This window comes from Thermobia domestica, chromosome 10 (assembly GCF_964235325.1).
Source record: "Thermobia domestica chromosome 10, izTheDome1.hap1.1, whole genome shotgun sequence".
NCBI lineage: Eukaryota > Metazoa > Arthropoda > Insecta > Zygentoma > Lepismatidae > Thermobia > Thermobia domestica.
The window spans coordinates 74,733,244-74,752,405 of NC_137463.1; the positions used below are offsets into that span (position 1 = coordinate 74,733,244).

Below are 19,162 nucleotides of genomic sequence, written 5' to 3' on the forward strand. Positions count from 1 at the left end.
ATAAATTGTCAAAAATACCCTATTGCTATAAATGTTACATAAACAAAACTACTTCGGAACATTACATAATGTGTTGCTAAAAATGTTTTATCAACTAACTGCTTCGTTGACGTATTTTGATGTGATCAAGTTAAGCGCATGCATAGTTGGATACCGATAAAATAAAAATTACTGCCAACAACTCGGTATGGCTACGTGCGTAAAATGTATAAATACGATAAGAGAAGACGCTCAAACTGCTGAAGAAAAGATGATTGTTTCACTAACATTAACTGTTTACAGTTATGATAGTTTAATTTATGGCATTTTTGGTAAAAGCATTATGTCTACACTGTGAAAAAGTGAAAATAAAATGCGAGGTTTGTTCAAAAAGTATCCGACATTTGTTCATATAAAAAAATATTAATAATAAATAAAATGCGTATTCAGATACCACAGTCTTACATTAATCTCCTTCGGTGTAGTCTCCTTGGGGTACCACTTACTTCTCCGAACGGTTCTTTCACTGTTGGACGCAGCGCTGGAACAAGTTTTTTGAGATTGCGCACAGCTAGCCGTCACATTCTGTATAATGTCCGTTCTGGCCTGAAATCTGATTCCTTTTAGAGGATTTTCAACTTGGGAAAGGCCAGAGATCACATTGAGCCATGTCAGGAGAGAGCCTGATGATGCACACTTGTACTGTTTTGGCCAGGAAAGTTTGTATAAAGTTAAGAATAGGTGTCCATTCCTCCGTCCTCAAATACCTATCATCTGCGGATCGTTTTCACTTTGGATTCTCCAAACTCGACACAAATTTTAATTCAGGAATGTTGTACAAGTCTTTCAGTAATTTTATCAAAAACGAAATTCTGATGCCACTAATGAGCGGTCTGCTGGCAACTGACTGCTTCTGAAGGCTAAATAAAAAAATTGCACATTAAAATCACCTATCAAATCACACCTTCCTAACTGCATTGTTTACTTAAAAAATAATAATAATAATAAAGAATACTTTCTGAATAAACGTTTATTACCTTCTGGAGGTTGTTACTGCCCACCTAGAGGGAAATGAAGGTCACTGACAGATATCTGATGTTGATCAGGAAGTTACTTCTTATGGTTTAATTTGGCAGATATTCCTTTTTAATACTTTGTTACATTCTGATCCCTAAGTATCACTTAATATATATATACTCGTAAGTGTAGCGCTTGCTTGGTTTGATTGCTTCTTATAAGAGTTTTCTGCAGCTTTTTTAATCATTTATTCTGTAGTCTTGCCCAACAAATGACTTATTCACATAAAGATCTAACCACCTAGAGGAAATATCGTGCACTTTTGGTACAAAAGTTCTAAAAATTTAAAAACTGATCCCTTGGTAGTTTAATTTATTTTGAAGAAAAATTCCAGCAGAGATTTCTTCATGGCAGTACTGTAGATTTAACAGATCTTTTGTAAGTCCATGTAGAAAGGAAATTCCATAATAGTTTATGGATATGGATAATCTGAGCCACATAATTGTTAAAATAGTGTCCAGTCACAAAAGGCATTTTGTTTATGTTCCCAATTGTTCTAACAAATGAATATAGTGAGGAATACATCGGTATTTTTTATTTATCTGCTATAAATAATCGTAGACAGATGTTCCAGGTTTTAAAGTTAACATTATTTTAATTAGTTGATGTTGTACGGCACCTGATGTACTTGAAACTAACCCAATAGACACTTTCTTCTTCTGCATTGTATAGGTAAATATCGTATATTTTTCATTCAATTTATGAATATCAAAAATTACTTTTAAACTGTAAAGAGTTTCTTACTACTTGCTTACGTATCTTTCAGATATCCGGGGAACAATTTTGTAGTATACACGGGAGATATTGACGCTTCTCCAGACGAAATTCTGAGACGAGCAGAACAAAGATTTAATATTACCTTAAATGAGCCTGTTGAGTTTGTATATCTGCATAAAAGAAAATGGGTAGAGGCAAACATGTATCCGTATTTTACGTTACTAGGACAGAGTCTTGGATCCATGTACTTAGGGATGGACGCATTACAACAGTTAGTTCCTGGTAAGTGACAAAGAATGTAGAATTAGAAAACTTGGGTGGACTATTTTTGTGTGTATACAGTATAGACTATTTTGGATTTTCGCTTAGATCTTTTTAACGCTTTCTTACGTGAGAGTAAAACTTAGTATCTACGTTTTTCACTGAAAGACTTTGAAATATGAATGAATTTTTGTAAGTTCTTTAAAAAATTATCTAATTCCTTACTGTAAAAATTGATTAATTAATATTAATTGAACTCAACAATCGTTATACTGCCTTTGAAATTGTATGTTTCTGGTTTTAGTTGTCACGAAGAGATTGCAGTTTGAAAATAGGTTTAAAAATCGGAAAAAGAACTGAGAAGAGGTTTCTTTTTCTTTTAACTTATGAATCTTTCCTATCCTATACTCATCACCTCACGTGAAACCATAGCCATCTCTAGTAGTAGGCCGCGGCGTTCGAGTTGGCAGCGCTGTAATTGCTTCAGTACTAAGTGCTGCTGCACAGAAGTACAAACTGCAGCTGCAGTATTTATATATTAGGGTGGCATGGCAAACATGATATATAGCTTTTTGACCATTTTCTGACTTTGCGCTCCAGTAGTTGATCTCTGATATTTATATGCTGGAAAAAGTTGACAGTGAGTTACTTAAAAATTCCCTAAGAAGCAGTTTATATTTCGTTTTCACCAGTGAACAGTAAGTACTTTAACTGTAATTTATAAGGTTGCAATTTGCTTGCCTGTGTAAATGTGTATGCCATGTTTTGCCATCCTCATATAGATTTATTTTATGCATTGGGTAAAAAAAAATTGCAGTTTTTTTAAGTGACCTATAGATCTTCTATCTCTTATATAATCAGTGAACTAAATACTTGTATCAAATGAATTAAAAAACGAAAGTGGCAGTTCATCAACCTCTAGCCCAAACAGCTGTACCCAAAAGCTTGAATTTTGGATATTATACTTCTTTTATGGTGTAGAGATAGGATAAAAAATGATCTCGAGAAATGCGGATCCGAAAACGTTAAGAGGCTTAATTTCTTTATCAATCTCAACAGTCGTAGAACTTGTAAGTGTAAAATTCAATTCCCAAGAAGAAAAAGGGAAACAATTAATTTCTCAAAGAATGGGTTAAGAAGCAGTAGAATTGGAGTTATTCAAGTTGAAGACGTAAGATTATTCCGCATATAAAATCCTCATTTGTAATAACACATGTTTGTACGTTTTGCAAAATTCCTTTTCTAAGGAGAAAGAGAATAAATCGGTTTTTCAGAGAATGGCAGGTTTTACTGTGATGTTGTTTTACTTGACTTCTGAAGTGTTGGACATTATGACACAATACTTGAAATATATCCAACTAGGAATTTAGATCAAAATTGTATTAGCATTTGGTCTTTACAGTACAACCAGATTTCTTCCAAACGGGATTAAACACATTAAACATTGTTTTGGAGAGTATTCCATACGGAAAGTGCTGGGAGGGGGGAAGTCACAAACAATTGAAAAACAGAAGTGTTGTAAAGAAGTTTAGAATTGCACATAAAAATTGGTTTGCACTATTTGTCCTCACACAGCACGCCTCTCCTTATTACATTTTCTTGCATGGCCTCTGTATTCTTAAAGATACTTAATAGAAAGTTAGCAAGAACTTGAATTATAATATGTCTTTATAGGAGAATCATTTAAATTTCGTTAAATCCGTTATGTAGATATCTTTAAATTACAAACAATCTTCAATTACAAATCTGAACAAGTCTTGCTTAACAGCACTCAGACATGTAAAAGTGGTATCAATTGAAGCGGAAACTCTAAAAGTTTTGTTTTGGTAAACATCACTCATATGTGCCCAATTGAGTTCCTTTTGTTATGTGATACATATCTAGTCTATAGTTCATTTCTTGCCATACACGTTATAACATTAGACGATCCACTTATGCAATGGCTTCTGTGATGCTAATACAAGATTATGGGTGGTAGTTGGTAAAGGTAGCCGATACACGTGTTGTTTGACAAAACTCCAGAAATAAAAAGTTACAGGGTGTAAGGTCGGGAAATGTGCAGGCCAACGTAAACTCTTACTATTATCTCTACCAGCACGCCCAACCATTTTGGTAGTTGCCTATTCAGTTCACGTCTGAGTAGAAGTGAGGTGGAGCTTTATCGTGTTGATAAATGAAGCCGAGATGTCCTATTGTAGTTGAGAAAGAAGCCATGTTCATAACATTTGGAGGTGCGAAGTCCCCATGATTATCCTCGTTGAAGAAGAAATGTTCATACACCTTTTTATGGCTGGTAGCACAAGAAATATTCACCTTGGTGACTTGAAACTCCAACACACAAAACGCCATACTGTCTGAATTTGCAGTCATTTTCACTCGTATCACCCTAATTTCCTTTTCTATTGATACTACTTTCAGTGTCTGAGTGTTGTTAAGCGAGATTTGTTCAGGTTTATAATCGGGAAGATCATTTGTAATAATACTATATATACAGGGTTATTACAAATGATTGACCTGATTTCATAAATTCACTGTAGCTTAATTATTGGGCATATTGTCATAACACTGTGCAGACGTATTGGAAAATTCTAGAAGTTCGCGGTGCAGCATGTTCCTATCAATCCGATGGAAAGCACTGTTGGTGCGAACTCTCAGTTCTGTTAGGTTTGTTGGTAAAGGAGACCTAAACACATTGTAACTTTCATATACCCCCCCCCTTCCTCCCACACACACAAAACGCATGAGGTTAGGTCCGGAGAGCGCCATGACACGAATTGTTGATATCATCATCCCCATCACGACCGATCCATCAGTTTTTCAATCTCCTATTTAGTTACTGTAGGCCGACCAGTTGATTCTCCCTTACAGAGGCATCGTCAAGCTGTAAACTGTGCATACTATCGCCGAATAGACTTGGCAGTTCGTGGATCTTTGTTGAATTTCGTTCGTGTCATTTCACTGTTATGACAGACTGGTCTGAATGACATCCGATCACAATGTAAGTTTTCTCTGCGCCTGTTGCCATTTGAATAAATGCTCACTGCTGCGATCTCATGACAGAAACCAGAAGCGAACCTGCAACACACACTTAAAAAAAATTTTAAAAAACTTTTTTTTTTCAATACGATGCAAAGTTTTGTGACAGTATGTCCAATAATAAGCTAGAGTGATTTTATGAAACCGGGTCAAACATTTGTAATAACCCAATATATATATATATATATATATATATATATATATATATATATATATATATATATATATAGATAGATAGATAGATAGATAGATAGATAGATAGATATAGGAATACATTTATATTTAACAACAATGAGTTCCGAAAGTGTACGAAATTGTTCTGCATTGTATAGTCTTGTCTGTACTGCGTTATGGATTTCTAGAATCTTCATGAATCTTCGAAATTCCTTCCCACATATTTGATTTCGTATATAACTTTTATAGCAAAGTATTCCGGAAAGATGCAACAGGCACTAAATTCTTTCACCAGATTGAGTATATATATATATATATATATATATATATATATATATATATATATATATAAACGAATGCTAAAACTTGAAAGAATTTCTTTCGTAAAGCCTCGAAACTATGTTCAAATGACGGTGATGAATAACTGAAATAAACCTTTTATTAAATATCGGAAAGAAAAATTTATATGTAGTTGAAACACAAATCAAAACTGATAATGCCAATACAAAGCATACTAAAACATTGGTGGGCATGCTCTGTTTGATTTTTATTTATTTATTTATTTATTTATTTATTTATTGAGTGACTTACTTACTTACTTACTTTCTTTCTTTCTTTCTTTCTTTCTTTCTTTCTTTCTTTTTCTTTCTTTCTTTCTTTCTTTCTTTCTTTCTTTCTTTCTTTCTTTCTTTCTTTCTTTCTTTCTTTCTTTCTTTCTTTCTTTCTTTCTTTCTTTCTTCCTTTCTTTCTTTCTTTCTTTCTTTCTTTCTTGCTTTCTTTCTTTCTTGCTTTCTTTCTTTCTTTCTGTCTCTTTCTTTCTTTCTGTCTTGCTTTCTTTCTTTCTTGCTTTCTTTCACCACAGCATTAGCGTCTTTGAAGAACATAGGGAAAAACATAACTGAATACACAAGCTTTCTTCACCAATCTGCTAATTTTGTGTGTATTTATCTATCAGAGTCTTATATGAATACCAAAGCAAACATGCATGATGAAAAAGAACATACACATTAGACCAAATATATATATATATCCTTAGCTCCAAGTATACCGTACTCCAATAATAGGTCTTTCAAGACGCTTATTAGATACAAAATACAATACTGATAAAGTAGAAGTCATCAAATAGTTTTCATCAACCATTGAAAATCAGTCGTATAAAAACTTTTTTTTTTTTTTTTTTTTTTTTTTATTTGAGTGGAGGAGTTAACTTCCGATATGATTGCTATGGACAGAAGTTGGAATAATTCACATCAACTTCATCGTTACAACCTCGAACGATACGCAGTGGTTTAAGATATTTACAACATGAAGAAACTCGCACTCGAATCCTCAAGTTGCTTGTGGTTATAGTATGTTAGTGCAGTGGTTTCCAACTTTTTTGGGCTGACGATACTTTTCTGAACGCCTATGACGTCACGACATACTTGTTTGAATTTTTATTAATAATAGTAATAAAAAATTATAATGGTGTAAAATTATAAGTTTCTACAAAGTAGTGACTATATAGTACTGAACATTGTTGCCGCCACTGGAGGCATTGACTGGTACAATCTGTCTCAAAATTGTTTTAATTAATTATTTAATGTTCCTTTATTTTTAAATGCTAAAATTTCGCGAAACACCCTCCTAATGAGACCGCGACACACTGGTTAGGAACCATTATTAATGTACTTCCCATTCATCCTATTTTTCATTATCCACATGTTTTCTTGTGTTTTGACAATGGTTCTAAAATTCAACGGTTGATGATTATTTCATAAACTGTAACACAGAAGAAAGAAAGAAAGAAAAAAAAAAGATCTCTAAGTTTACTTATACGACAGCTTTTGAAGCGGTTTATATTAAGAATAGAAAATCATGAACAAGACTGTCCATGTGGTCATTTCAAAGGATGCTGTGGGTAATCTATATGCTTTCTGAAAAGTGTATTCACATGGGATCAAATAGTATTTTGTTCTGTATTTTGTGAGTACGTTGTCAATGTACATGAAATGTATTTTTATTTATTACAGATATCTACATAGATACAATGGGTTATGCATTTACTCTACCCTTGTTCAAATATCTTGGAGAATGCAAAGTTGGCTGCTACACTCATTATCCGACAATCAGCACTGATATGCTACGACGTGTATCCAGTCGTACAATAGGATATAATAATCGTTCATTTGTAGCACGGAATCCTGTTTTAAGTGGTTTGAAATTGCTTTATTACAAAATGTTCGCTAGTTTATATAGTACCGTAGGACGTTGTGCGGATATTGTGATGGTGAATTCTAGCTGGACTGAAGATCATATTAATAACTTGTGGAAGTGTCCATTGAAAACTCATCGTATCTATCCCCCATGTGACGTAGAGGACTTAAAGAGTTTGCCTTTGAAAGACGACGACGAGAAGAAGATAAAGAAAATAGTGTCAGTGGCACAATTTCGTCCTGAGAAGGACCACCCACTCATGTTACGATCCATGTACCAGCTGAGACAAATTTTATCAGAAGAAGACTGGGACAATGTGAAACTTATATTTATTGGTTCGTGTCGCAATGAAGAAGATAAAGTGAGAGTGAAAGATATGCAGGATTTGTGTAAACACTTATCACTAGAAAATAATGTGGAGTTTAAGTTGAATATTCCATACGCAGAGATGAGAACTGAGTTACAAGAAGCAACAATAGGTCTTCATGCTATGTGGAATGAACATTTTGGAATAGGTATTTATCTTTTAATTCATTTTTGTTTTATCCCTTATCTTCAGCGTAGGAACTAGGAATTTATATTAATATTTCCAAGGATAGTCATCATCATTATCCTAAGTATTCTCTCAATATAGGGGTAAAAGTAGAACTGGATTTAGTGAAATATTGGTTTAAAAAAAAAAAAAAAAAAAAAGCTATATCTCTTTTGAAAACCATATATTCGCAGTCGTACGTGGGAGATCGTTATTAAGCTTTGTCTTAAAGGAGACTCTCAAGTGGGCAAAGAAGGTTCTCACTCATTGAATTCCATCTATGGATAAGAATACAGGACTTCTAAAAAAGGAAATGGATGACCGAGTTCCTGAACTGACTATTAAAGCACAATGAAATCTTCAATACCTTCAATCGGTTGTTTGGTTGATTTGGAGTGTAACGTCCCTTTCAGCACCGAGGTTATATGGGACATGAACCTACAGCTTAACGTGAAATCCGAACATTAGCTTCCACCGGGAATCGAACCAGGGTTTCCCCCAACAAAGGCGCGTAAGTTAACCATATAGTTACGAGAGAGTTCTAATGTTTTCAATTGTAGTCATATCAATTGTATGAAACCACATTTTATTTCTATTGACATCCGCTTGATTCAGTTTAAACGATACTGAAAACTTCTGGAACCGATTACGTGGAAGACATCTCTTCTTCGAAGGCAATTGGCACTGAACACAGATTTGTCTGTTATGTAATTATTTCTAAGTAATTACCTTTACAATCGTGAAGAAGACTTACATTCTGTTATCAAGGTAGAAGAATATGAATCAGTTTTATAGTATAAACAATATATAAATGTAAAATGAAAAACACAGTTGAACTGTATTTTAACAATGCCGTGTGAGTATGTGAAAATCAAAATACAAGTATGATAGGTTTGTATCAGCAACCATCATTGCTCCTACAGTGTCCAGATTTCCTGTTTATCAATGCTGAACACAACTTCCATTAAAAGTCCATCTTTGAGCGAACTTTCCGGATCAATACATTGAAAATCCATCATTCAGACTCATATTTTCGTTTGGAAAGAGGTGGGAACAGTCTTATTTCTTTATTTTGCCCTCCAACCATAAATCCTGATTAAATCGCCTATATCATTCTACCCGCTTCCTTCGTTTTTTATTTATTTATTTATTTATTTAATAATAACAGTGTTAGTGAGTGGACGAGCACGTGTGTGAGAAATTGTGAAAGCTACACGTAATAATAGATGTGATGACCCCAATTGCTTTGTAGACTCCACAGCGGCGGTCCATTTAAAGTAGTTATTGATGAGATCTGTGGGCAGAAAACTCCATTATTCCCGAAGAGCTATTTTTTGCTGCTGTAGGTCAATGGAAGGTGGATAACAATTACTGTTCATTTGCTTAAGGTGTATCCGACACATATTCGACCGGATTTAAATTGGCTGTGGCCATTCCATGCGAGTAATATTCTCTGTCAAGGAAGTCGAAACTCTATGTACACGGGTATTATCGTCCATGAAACTGTATTCCAGACGAACAGTACTTCTAAACTTAATCCAGAATCTCATCTATATATCTGCGAACGATCAGAGAACCAGCCTAAATGAGTGCGGGTTCCAATCATAATCATGTCCGACACCAGCACTTCCTCCTCTTCTCGTTCACCATAATGAATTCTGTCTCTGATATTCAGCGAATGGTTTCTTGTATTTGGCTTTTCTCGCGTAAGTTCACGTCGTGAATCGGTTTGAAGGTTGAGCTCTGGCTCATCTGTGAATAAAATTGTAACCGAGACTTGATCATCCGAATGATGTTCACACTATTCCAGTTTCTTTTTTTTCTTTTTTTTTTTTTGTGTGTGTGTGGGGGGGAGAATGGCAGATGTTGCAAAACGAGATCTTTCTTTCATAAAGCTCCTGAGATACAGTAGATCTTGACGCAATCGGGCCTGTGGTCGCAGCGATCTCTGAAGTCAATTGAGACGTGGGGATAAGGTGAGGTGGCACCTGGCGATTATGTTGTGGATTTATGGACCTTGCACGACTTGACGAGGTCTTCGCGATACATTACGTGTCCGGTGAATTGATAATACACTTTTCGGGATATTCAGGGCTCTTGATACTTCTACCTTTGTCTCCTGCCTCCATTCAACCAAGCGCTTTTCACTTCAGAAAAGTGTAGTCTTTGAGCTATGACGGTGTTAAGGGAGCATAACTAGTGTATAAAAATATGACTAATCAAAAATTAATTTGTTTTCTCCGCTCTATCCATTATTTCATGTACATTGAAAAATCGCATAAAAGTTCAACTTTAAGATTAAAACCACCTATAAATACAGAATATTCTTTCGTAGTTTAAATAAAATAAATACAACTAAGTACCTTACATATTGTCTTCCTTCATTTAAAAAATACATAAATAAAAATAAGGTACTTCCGTTTTATGTTATCCGACCTAAAAATAACAGTGGATGAGTTTGATATAAAAATAAAAATAAAATATTAACTTGTGGTGAAGATTTTTATTTTTAAACAAGTTTGTACAGCTTTAGCATGTAAGAGTATAAGGAAAAACGTGAATTTAACGTTTACAAGGTTTTAATTATCCATTCCATATCATTTTACTGTTTTGTATGAAAATGTATACAAATTCTTGATGTTATAGTAGTTAATGCACTAACTCTAAAAGCCACCTGTTATATACAGGGGTTGGACAAAAAAATCCAAAACGTTTGCAAAAGTGTGAAAATTATACTTAGTATGGTGTGGGCCTCCTTTTGCGTCCAAAACAGCTTGGATCCGACGTGGAAAGGACGTATACAGCTCCTGAATCCTGGTGTGTGGAATTTTGTACCATTTGTTCCTCCAAAACATGCTACAGTTTCTTAAGGGATGCTGGTGGAAGGCAATGAGACCGAACACGCCTTTCTAACTCAGATCACAATGGCTCAATGATGTTCAGATCTGGTGATTGTCGGACCCAGGGGAGGTGTGATAGCTCCTGGTCATGCTCCTCAAACCATGATTTCGCCGTTTTTGCAGCGTGCAGGGTGCCAAATCATCGTGGTAGATGCCATCACTATCAGGGAACAATATTTGGGCCATGGGTAGAACCTAGTCCCCCAAAATGGCCTCATACGCCTTAGCATTCATCATTCCATGCAGGTCTATGATGGGACTTGCAGAAAACCACGATATCACTGCCCATACTGTAACAGAACCACCCCCATGCGTTACAGTTGGGACCAGGCAGTCTGTATCATAGGCCTGCGACGGTTCTCCATACGTAAATACGACCGGTTGTTGGAAACAAGGTGAAGGTCGATTCATCGGACCACATTACGTGTTTCCACTGCTCATGAGTCCACGCCTTGTGGTCCTTGCACCACTAGATACATCTCTTCGCATTTATTGCTGTGACCAGGGGTTTGGCGATAGCGGCCCTGTCATGAATTTTCATTTTATGAAAAAGTTCCCGTAGCACTGTTTTCGATGAAACCGGGCTCTGTAGGCCGGAATTGAGTTCAGATGTAATTTTCATTGCAGTGGTCTTCTTTTTAGCTGCTACAATCTGTTTTAATGCCCTTCGGTCCCTATCTGACAGGATTGTCTTTCGACCACTGTTGTGCTTTGCAGACGTCGTTTGCCCATGAATTGTGTATGCCCTCGTGACATTGGACACAGAGCCTTTCGATACCCGCAAAATGTTTGCCACTGTTGCCACTGAAGCTCCAACCAGACGGGCACCAACGATCATGCCTCTTGGGAAGTCTGTCAGATCGCCCATTTTACAACACCATTTTCACACCACGACACTTACAGATGAACTGGTTATTGCTGATGGAAGAGGAAGGTCCACATAACCCACTGAAAACAAAAATCGACCGGCAACCGCAACACGTGTTGTACAGTGGAGGGCCAAACTTACGTGTCCTATATGAAGTGTTTTTAGATTTTTTTTGTCAACCCCTATATATATATATACATAATCTTCTGCTTTGTTGCTAATATATATAAACTTTAACTTCCAAAGATAGGCCCGAAACAGCTTCTTTGTTCTCGTGGCATTCTCTGATGCGCTCCTTTATTCTAGTGCTAATATTTCTTTTCGTCATATGAATTGAAAGGCGTCACAAGCGCAATAAACTTGATATATACCACTTAGGCTAGCTTTGTTCAGAAAATAATTTTTGTGTTGACTTAAAGATTTTCTTCTTTTTTTTGGGGGGGGGGGGGGATTAAAACTAACTTTAAGATTGTCTTTTTTAGCTATTTTCTTCAGTTTGTGCGCTGTCGCCGGGTACAAAGAATGTAAGATCAGGGGAGATGTCTTGTTTACAGATTTCTCCTGCTCGATTTTCCCTCATCTTAAAAATGGATTGGTCTTTTTGTTTTCATGTTTCGATCATAACAGAATTGTACCTATTAATAGACCTTTGATTTATTATTCTATTCAGTTCTTCTTTCAAGTCTTCCTGAAGTGTTGTTAGTCTAAAGACCCTCATAAACATGTTTATTTATATGTTGGCTTTTGTCTGCCACGGGTGCTGTGAATTTCTCTTTAGGAATATATTGCTTGCTAAAGATTTCCAGTATACTTTACATTGGGAATTTATTGAATTTTCTGAAAAAAAAAAAAAAAAGTAATGTTCGAAAGAATTGTTACTTTTCTTCTCAATCGTAATAGAATTGGTACTTTTTTCGTGTCAGTGCTACAAGATGATTGAGCTGATCATTTTTTTTACACGACCATTGTGAACACCGAAAAAGAAAGCCATGAGGAGGACTGGTATACGATTATTACGAATTATATTAATAAAAACAAAAAATTAAGATTACAAATGCTTTATTAATACTTTAAAAAATAATAATAATAAAAACACACAGGAAGAAAAACTGGAAGTTAAAATTTGTATATATCGGCAACAATGTTAAGTATGGCAACATTACTCATACAGGATTTAAACTTACGGTGGTCGGAAGATATATAGATAGCAGAAGATCGCAGGACTATATATTATTTAATAAAATACAGAACAGGTGGCTTTTAAGGTTAGTTCACTAACTACTATAACATTAAGAGTTTGTATGTTGTAAAGTTCTCCCTGTATAGGTGTAGGTAGAGCTTGGTAAAATAAATTTTAGTTCGGAATCATCAACTACCGGCCTTCATTATACTGTATAAAAAAAATCCTCTATAAACAATATTTTACAGAAAGACTACAATGATATAACTTCTCTAATATAAGATAGAGAAAAGTGACCCAAGATCCGAGCAGCCTAGGGTAGGACTTCCACGGAGCTCCGAAGCAAACTAGGTGGAGTGGAGTAGGTATCTCCAGTGCTCCGAAACAAGCAGAGAAGGGCTTAAAAGCCACAGAGCTCTGAGCACGCTAAGTAAGGTTGGGAATCCCGACAGAACTCCAAACTAAGCGGGAGGAAAGGAAGCCTAGAGTTCCAAAGCAAACTAGAGACTTTGGATTAGGTATTTCCTAGAGCTCCGAGCAAGCTAAAGGAGGGATTGACCAGCGGAGACTGATAGTTGTCCAGTCTATGGAATCCTCTTGTTATATAGGCGCTCCAGGTGAAGTGATGGCGCTGCTGTCTCCGTCTTCTGCAAATGTAGTACTCCATAGTAAGGTGCACATGGTTGTTTATAAATAGGAGCACGTGTAGAATGTTTGTAAACAGAAGCACGTGGTACATTACAATATATTTTCACACTACTGTTTGTTAAAATATTAACATGTGAATATGAGCGTAGAGGATGTTCTTAAGCCTTAGTCCCGAAAAAGAGTAACCGTGAGACGAACTGAAAATATGGTCAAGAATTCTTTTAAAAAGGAACATTATCCAGGTTAGTTTTTAATATATATTGCAATGTGTTGCATACGCTCAATTATTAATTATAAACGTAATTTTTGACTTCTGGGAAATGAATTAGGAATAAGCTTTACTATATATATAATGTAAGAACATGATTTCTCTTTACTATTATTTGTTTCTTGTAGGTGTAGTTGAGTGTATGGCTGCTGGTTTGATTATGGTTGCTCATCGTTCTGGTGGGCCACAAATGGATATCATTGTAGAGTCTGACGGAAGTCGCAATGGATTTTTGGCTTCCAATGAAGCGGAGTATGGTGAGATTATTGCTCACATTTTGAAAATGCCTTCCGAATGGAAACAAGTGATAAGAGAAGCAGCAAGGTTAGTTGTAAACCTCTTTAGTCATGAAAGCACTTGTTACGCCAGTTTTCCTATGTGAGATTTATGTTTTGCTATTTCCTTCGTTTTCGTGTTTTTTTTTTTTTTTTTTCTTTCTTTCTTTCTTCCCTCATGAACCTGACAGTTGCCAATGATGATAATAGTGTGAGTGAAAAATACTGTGCATTTACACACAAATATATATTCCTTACTCACTTAGTTTAAGTCTGAGGCACTGTTGGAGTTTTTGCTAGTTGCCGTTATTATTTATAGAATAATTTCAGCTAGTTCTTGATATTGTAAATACACCCTACGTTAATTACTAATTCAATGTATAGAAACTTTTTAGCTTAATGTGTTGTGTATATTAACAGGGAAAAGATTGATGAATTGAGTGTATGGTTAAGTATCCAGCAGCGTTATATTGCATCGTATTGTACTGCAAGAAGTATACTACAAAATATTAACGAACCTAAATAACCTGTAGCTTACTAAAGTTTCTAATATAGTAGTCAAATTCAAAGTTTGTTTTAACCAAGCTTTCGAATAAATCTCTGAGTCGTGCGTACAGATTATAATGCGAGAAGTAAGTGAAACCTTAATTAATAAGACAGTAAACTGTTCGGTTTATATCAGAGCGAATTAGAAATACCACTGTTTTTGAAAACGACACTAGAAGACGCGTCTGGTGTCGTAAGCAGTAATTTGTCTGAAGTAGGCAAGTGTCGTCTAATGGCGCCTATATAAAACCTCTACTGGGAAGAATATGTCATAGCTCTTTTCCATGTTCATTTTTCCTACATATGCATAGCGAAGCTAGTGTCGAGAGAATGGGTTCTCACCTGTAGTGGCTACTGCGAAAGCTTTTTTTTGGCCTCTTACTTAAACAAGAATTTCGTGGCGAAACGGCCGCCCGCAAAAAAAAAAAAAGAAAAAAAAAAGAAAAAAAGAAAAGGGCTTCAAAAAATGTGACACCCCCGTGCTGCAGGGGATCTGCCAATTGGCGTGCCAGGAAAATCTTTCGACCCAATGTGCGATGGGCCAGCTATTCAATTTGGCCCTCTAACTGTGAACGCAGCCATTCGTAAGCTGCTTCTACAGAGATGCGTTTGTAAGACACGCTTTCACCATCTGCTCCACGTCATTGTGGAACGAAAAACGAACTGCAGAAAACTGTATGAAAAGTACCTGGTGGGGTGTAAATGGCAGAAAGTCGTCACGATGGGTGAAGCATACATTTATCTAACTGCTGGTGGTCACATTCAGACGTTAACATACCATTACAGCAATGTTAAGGGCGGCTTAGCTTGGTTTGTGACTGGTGGAAAATTTCTCGTGCGGGTTTACGAGATTCAGTTGTGCGGGTAAGTTACTGATAAGCAGGATTGATCAAAACGTGAAAATGAATGCAAGATACATCCAGGAATCCATTATGACACTATTTTTTGGATTGATATCCCACAGTTGTATGGAACGGACGCCAACCTGGTAAGAATCCATATGGGCCAAGCTTCAAGTCGTACCATCAGAACATCATCTAATTTTTATCGAGAAATTGAACGGAAATTAGGGATTTGCATCATTACGCTTCAAGACATTCTTGTGAACAGCCCTAATGCAATTCCTATGGATCTCTGTGGCATTATCCTGTTGGAACAAAGTCTCCAACATCAATATCCACGCAACCTCGCTGGTCTCTGGAAAGCGTACAGGGAGTAGTGGGACCGAATTCCCTTGCTTGTGCTTCGCCGCTCAAATGAAAACTTTAGAGTCGGGCGATAGTCTACAGTACTGAAAAAAAAAAAAAGTGAATATTCTTCAAAATCGGTTTGTTATAAGCCGAACAACCTCCTATAAAAAGAGCAAAATGTACCGAGATAAGCGATGACAAGTGAATAACTAATTTTTTTTTTATCGGTTTTAACAGAAATAACTGTAAACTGGAAATAGCCGTGCGTTCGTCCTGTCTAGAACAACAAGCAACATTATACAACTTTGGGGAGACAGGTTATTTCAGAGCACGTCACTTTACAATGCAGAGAACATGTCGTTTTTATCAAGATCGGAAGAGATGGTGTTACCCTGTTGATACCTCTGACACTCTTTTTATATATAACAAATAATTTTCCCTTTGTTTCTTGTTTTATTATTTAGATAATAAATTGTAATCCCGACTTTGTTAATAATTAATTATATATATTAAGGATGTTCTAAGAAGTAGGATCGAAATTTTAAAGATCTGTTGAAAAATCGGGTTCTATGAATAGAATTTCAGAATTCATATTTTAAGTTTTAAGCTTTGTGCGAATATATATTCAGCTGTAATGATTTGTATGGAGTTCTATTTAATTGCAAAAGAATGAAATATATATATATATAAAAAAAAAAATCATCACACAGAAACTGTATTACAGAAAGAAGTCAGATATTAACTATATTTATAATGGGGCTTATGGATACTCACGTGTCACTTGTGATTTAATATATATATATATATATTACTGTTTTTAAGATAGCTTAGCCTCATTGCAGCAAATTGATTTTGGAGTATTTGTAAAACACTGACCCCAAAAATAATATTTCCGTAGCTGAAATCCACGATAATAATTTCCCCTATTTGCGTGTGGTCTTATTTCGAAAAGAGCAATATTAAGCACTTTGTTTATAATAAAGCCTATAGGAGATTATGTCACTTCCAAATATTTTTATTTACAGTAGATGGTCAAAGAACTTGGTTTTTGGTATTATGCACAATTTATCATTGTGAATGACAATAAATGTGGATATAGTAATAATTTATTTAGTTTGAAACTAGTTACTAGGAAATTGTCAGAATAGGTGTCTACTTCCTTCTTTTGTATTGCTCTTAAAAGAAATAGCAGGGCCGGGCTAATTGTAACACTTATATGCAGGATTGTCTTGTTTAAACCAGCTGCCCCCCCCCCCCCCCCAAAAAAAAAGTTTTTTTTTTAAAAAAAGAACGAAAACTGCTTTAAATCATGTGAACTTCATGGTGACGTTTCCACATATCAAAGCATCTGCATTCGTTTTATCTCTGAATACCACTCCTTCTAGCTTTAGAACTTCTTATGTACAATAAAAGACAAATTCTGACCAAAGCATATATAATCTAATAAATAATAACGTTACAGTTTCAGTAAAATATTTGCGCCTTCATCAGATACATTATCTCATACATTATACATCAGATAATGTGTCTGATGAAGGCAAATATATTTTGCCGAAACTGTAACACTATATTATTTATTAGATTATATATGCTTTTGTCAGAATTTGTCTTTTATTGCATAGTTTTATGTCATTTTCACCTTTTAATCAAGGCGTCCCATGTTCAGTTCTCGGTCAAATCCCAACCCTTCTTTCAAGTGTAAACTAAGTAGCGGTTCGGATGTTACTTTAAGCGAAAGTCTTCTCCTTGGTAACCTCAGTATTACATAAGGAAGAAGCGAAGCCAAATTATATATTTCTGCTTGCCTAAATGCCTGTTGTTTTATAAAGAAGTCAAGATTGCTTAAATATATTGATAGAAATTGGCAAAATTTATCGGCTGCTTACGTGACTTCCAACATTAGCTTTGATTGGACTTTAATTTTATTGCATGATATCTACATACTAAATTTGTAATTTAATTTAATACCTCAAATTTAGCGTACTGATTATGATACGATGAGCGTAAAATTTTACATGCAAAACAATAACGGGTTTTTCCGGTTATTGCTTTGCATTTAAAGTAATAACAGGATTTTCCCGGCGGCTAAGGCAGAAGTTGCCCGATTTAAGAAATTTACTGACCGGACCACCCAACTTTATAATGATACGAGAAAGTCCCGATTTCCGAATAAGAGAATCTATTAATGTTGGAGTGAAGTGGGTGGAACTTCCAAGCCCAACTGAATAACAATTTCTCTCGGATGTAAGCCCAGAAGCGGTTTGGATTCCGCTTTAAGATTACGTGACCCCTTTCGTCATAACCCCGTTGTTGCATAACACCAAGTCGAAACAAACTTATTTCTGTCTATATGTAATATAAATACATAGAGCAAATTATTAAAAAAAAAAAAAAAAAAAAAAAAAAGGTTTAAGCCAAAAAACACTTTTTTTTTTTAATGTTTTTGCCAACCCTGCTTATATGCCTTTCGAATGGAAACAGTAATAAGAGAAGTACCTAAGGTAGTTGTAAACCTGTTTGGCCATAAGGTCAATTACTACATCATTGAGGTTTATAATTCGTCATTTCTTTCCTTTCCGTACATTTTTTCCTCAAGAACTCAACAGTTGCCAATGATGATAATTATGTGAGTGAAAATACATGTGCACTTATACACCATTATATATATTCCTTACTCACTTAGTTTAAGTCTGAGGCACTGTTGGATTTTTTGTTAATCATCATCATTATTTGTAAAATTATTTTCAATCAGCTAGTTCTCGATATTTAAAAACAAAAATGAATTTAAACAGAGAATTAAAAAAGAATGGAAACAAAAACTACAACAATGTAGGGATAACAGTAATGAAATTGAGCAAGATGATGGCGAGAAACATCGTTTACACATAATGGAGAAAAGATGTCAGACCAATATGTAATTTGATTTTGTGCCCTATTTTTCAAATCGTCGGTTTTATAAATTCACTACATATACAGAGTACATTAAAGCAGTGATTCTGAATATGGGCGTTAATGTCCTCCAGGGAGCATTTTCGTTTCCAAAGAAGGCAGTGAAACAAGGGGCGATAGACTATTTAGGGTGCGTTTGAGATTTAATGATCTGTTAGACATTATTCGATAATTTGTATGCATTTTACAAATTATCAAAAGTTTAGACTTTGTATTATTATTATTATTATTATTATTATTATTATTATTATTATTATTATTATTATTATTATTATTATTATTATTATATAATGATGTGAAGATATCCAGCCGCCATAAAAATTCTGATATTATAGCTTAAAAGTATCGGTCAAAGAAACGATCATT

At 35.1% G+C, this 19,162-nt stretch overlaps 1 protein-coding gene across 1 annotated transcript in view; it reads left to right on the forward strand.

Annotated features, from left to right (window-relative positions):
* Alg11 (ALG11 alpha-1,2-mannosyltransferase) overlaps positions 1 to 19,162 on the forward strand; it is a 34,182-nt gene that overhangs the window by 13,754 nt on the left and 1,266 nt on the right. The window contains exons 4-6 of the mRNA XM_081728126.1: positions 1,823 to 2,055; positions 7,257 to 7,955; positions 13,965 to 14,160. Coding sequence (XP_081584252.1) covers positions 1,823 to 2,055; positions 7,257 to 7,955; positions 13,965 to 14,160 — 1,128 coding nt within the window. The remainder of the gene's footprint in view (positions 1 to 1,822; positions 2,056 to 7,256; positions 7,956 to 13,964; positions 14,161 to 19,162) is intronic.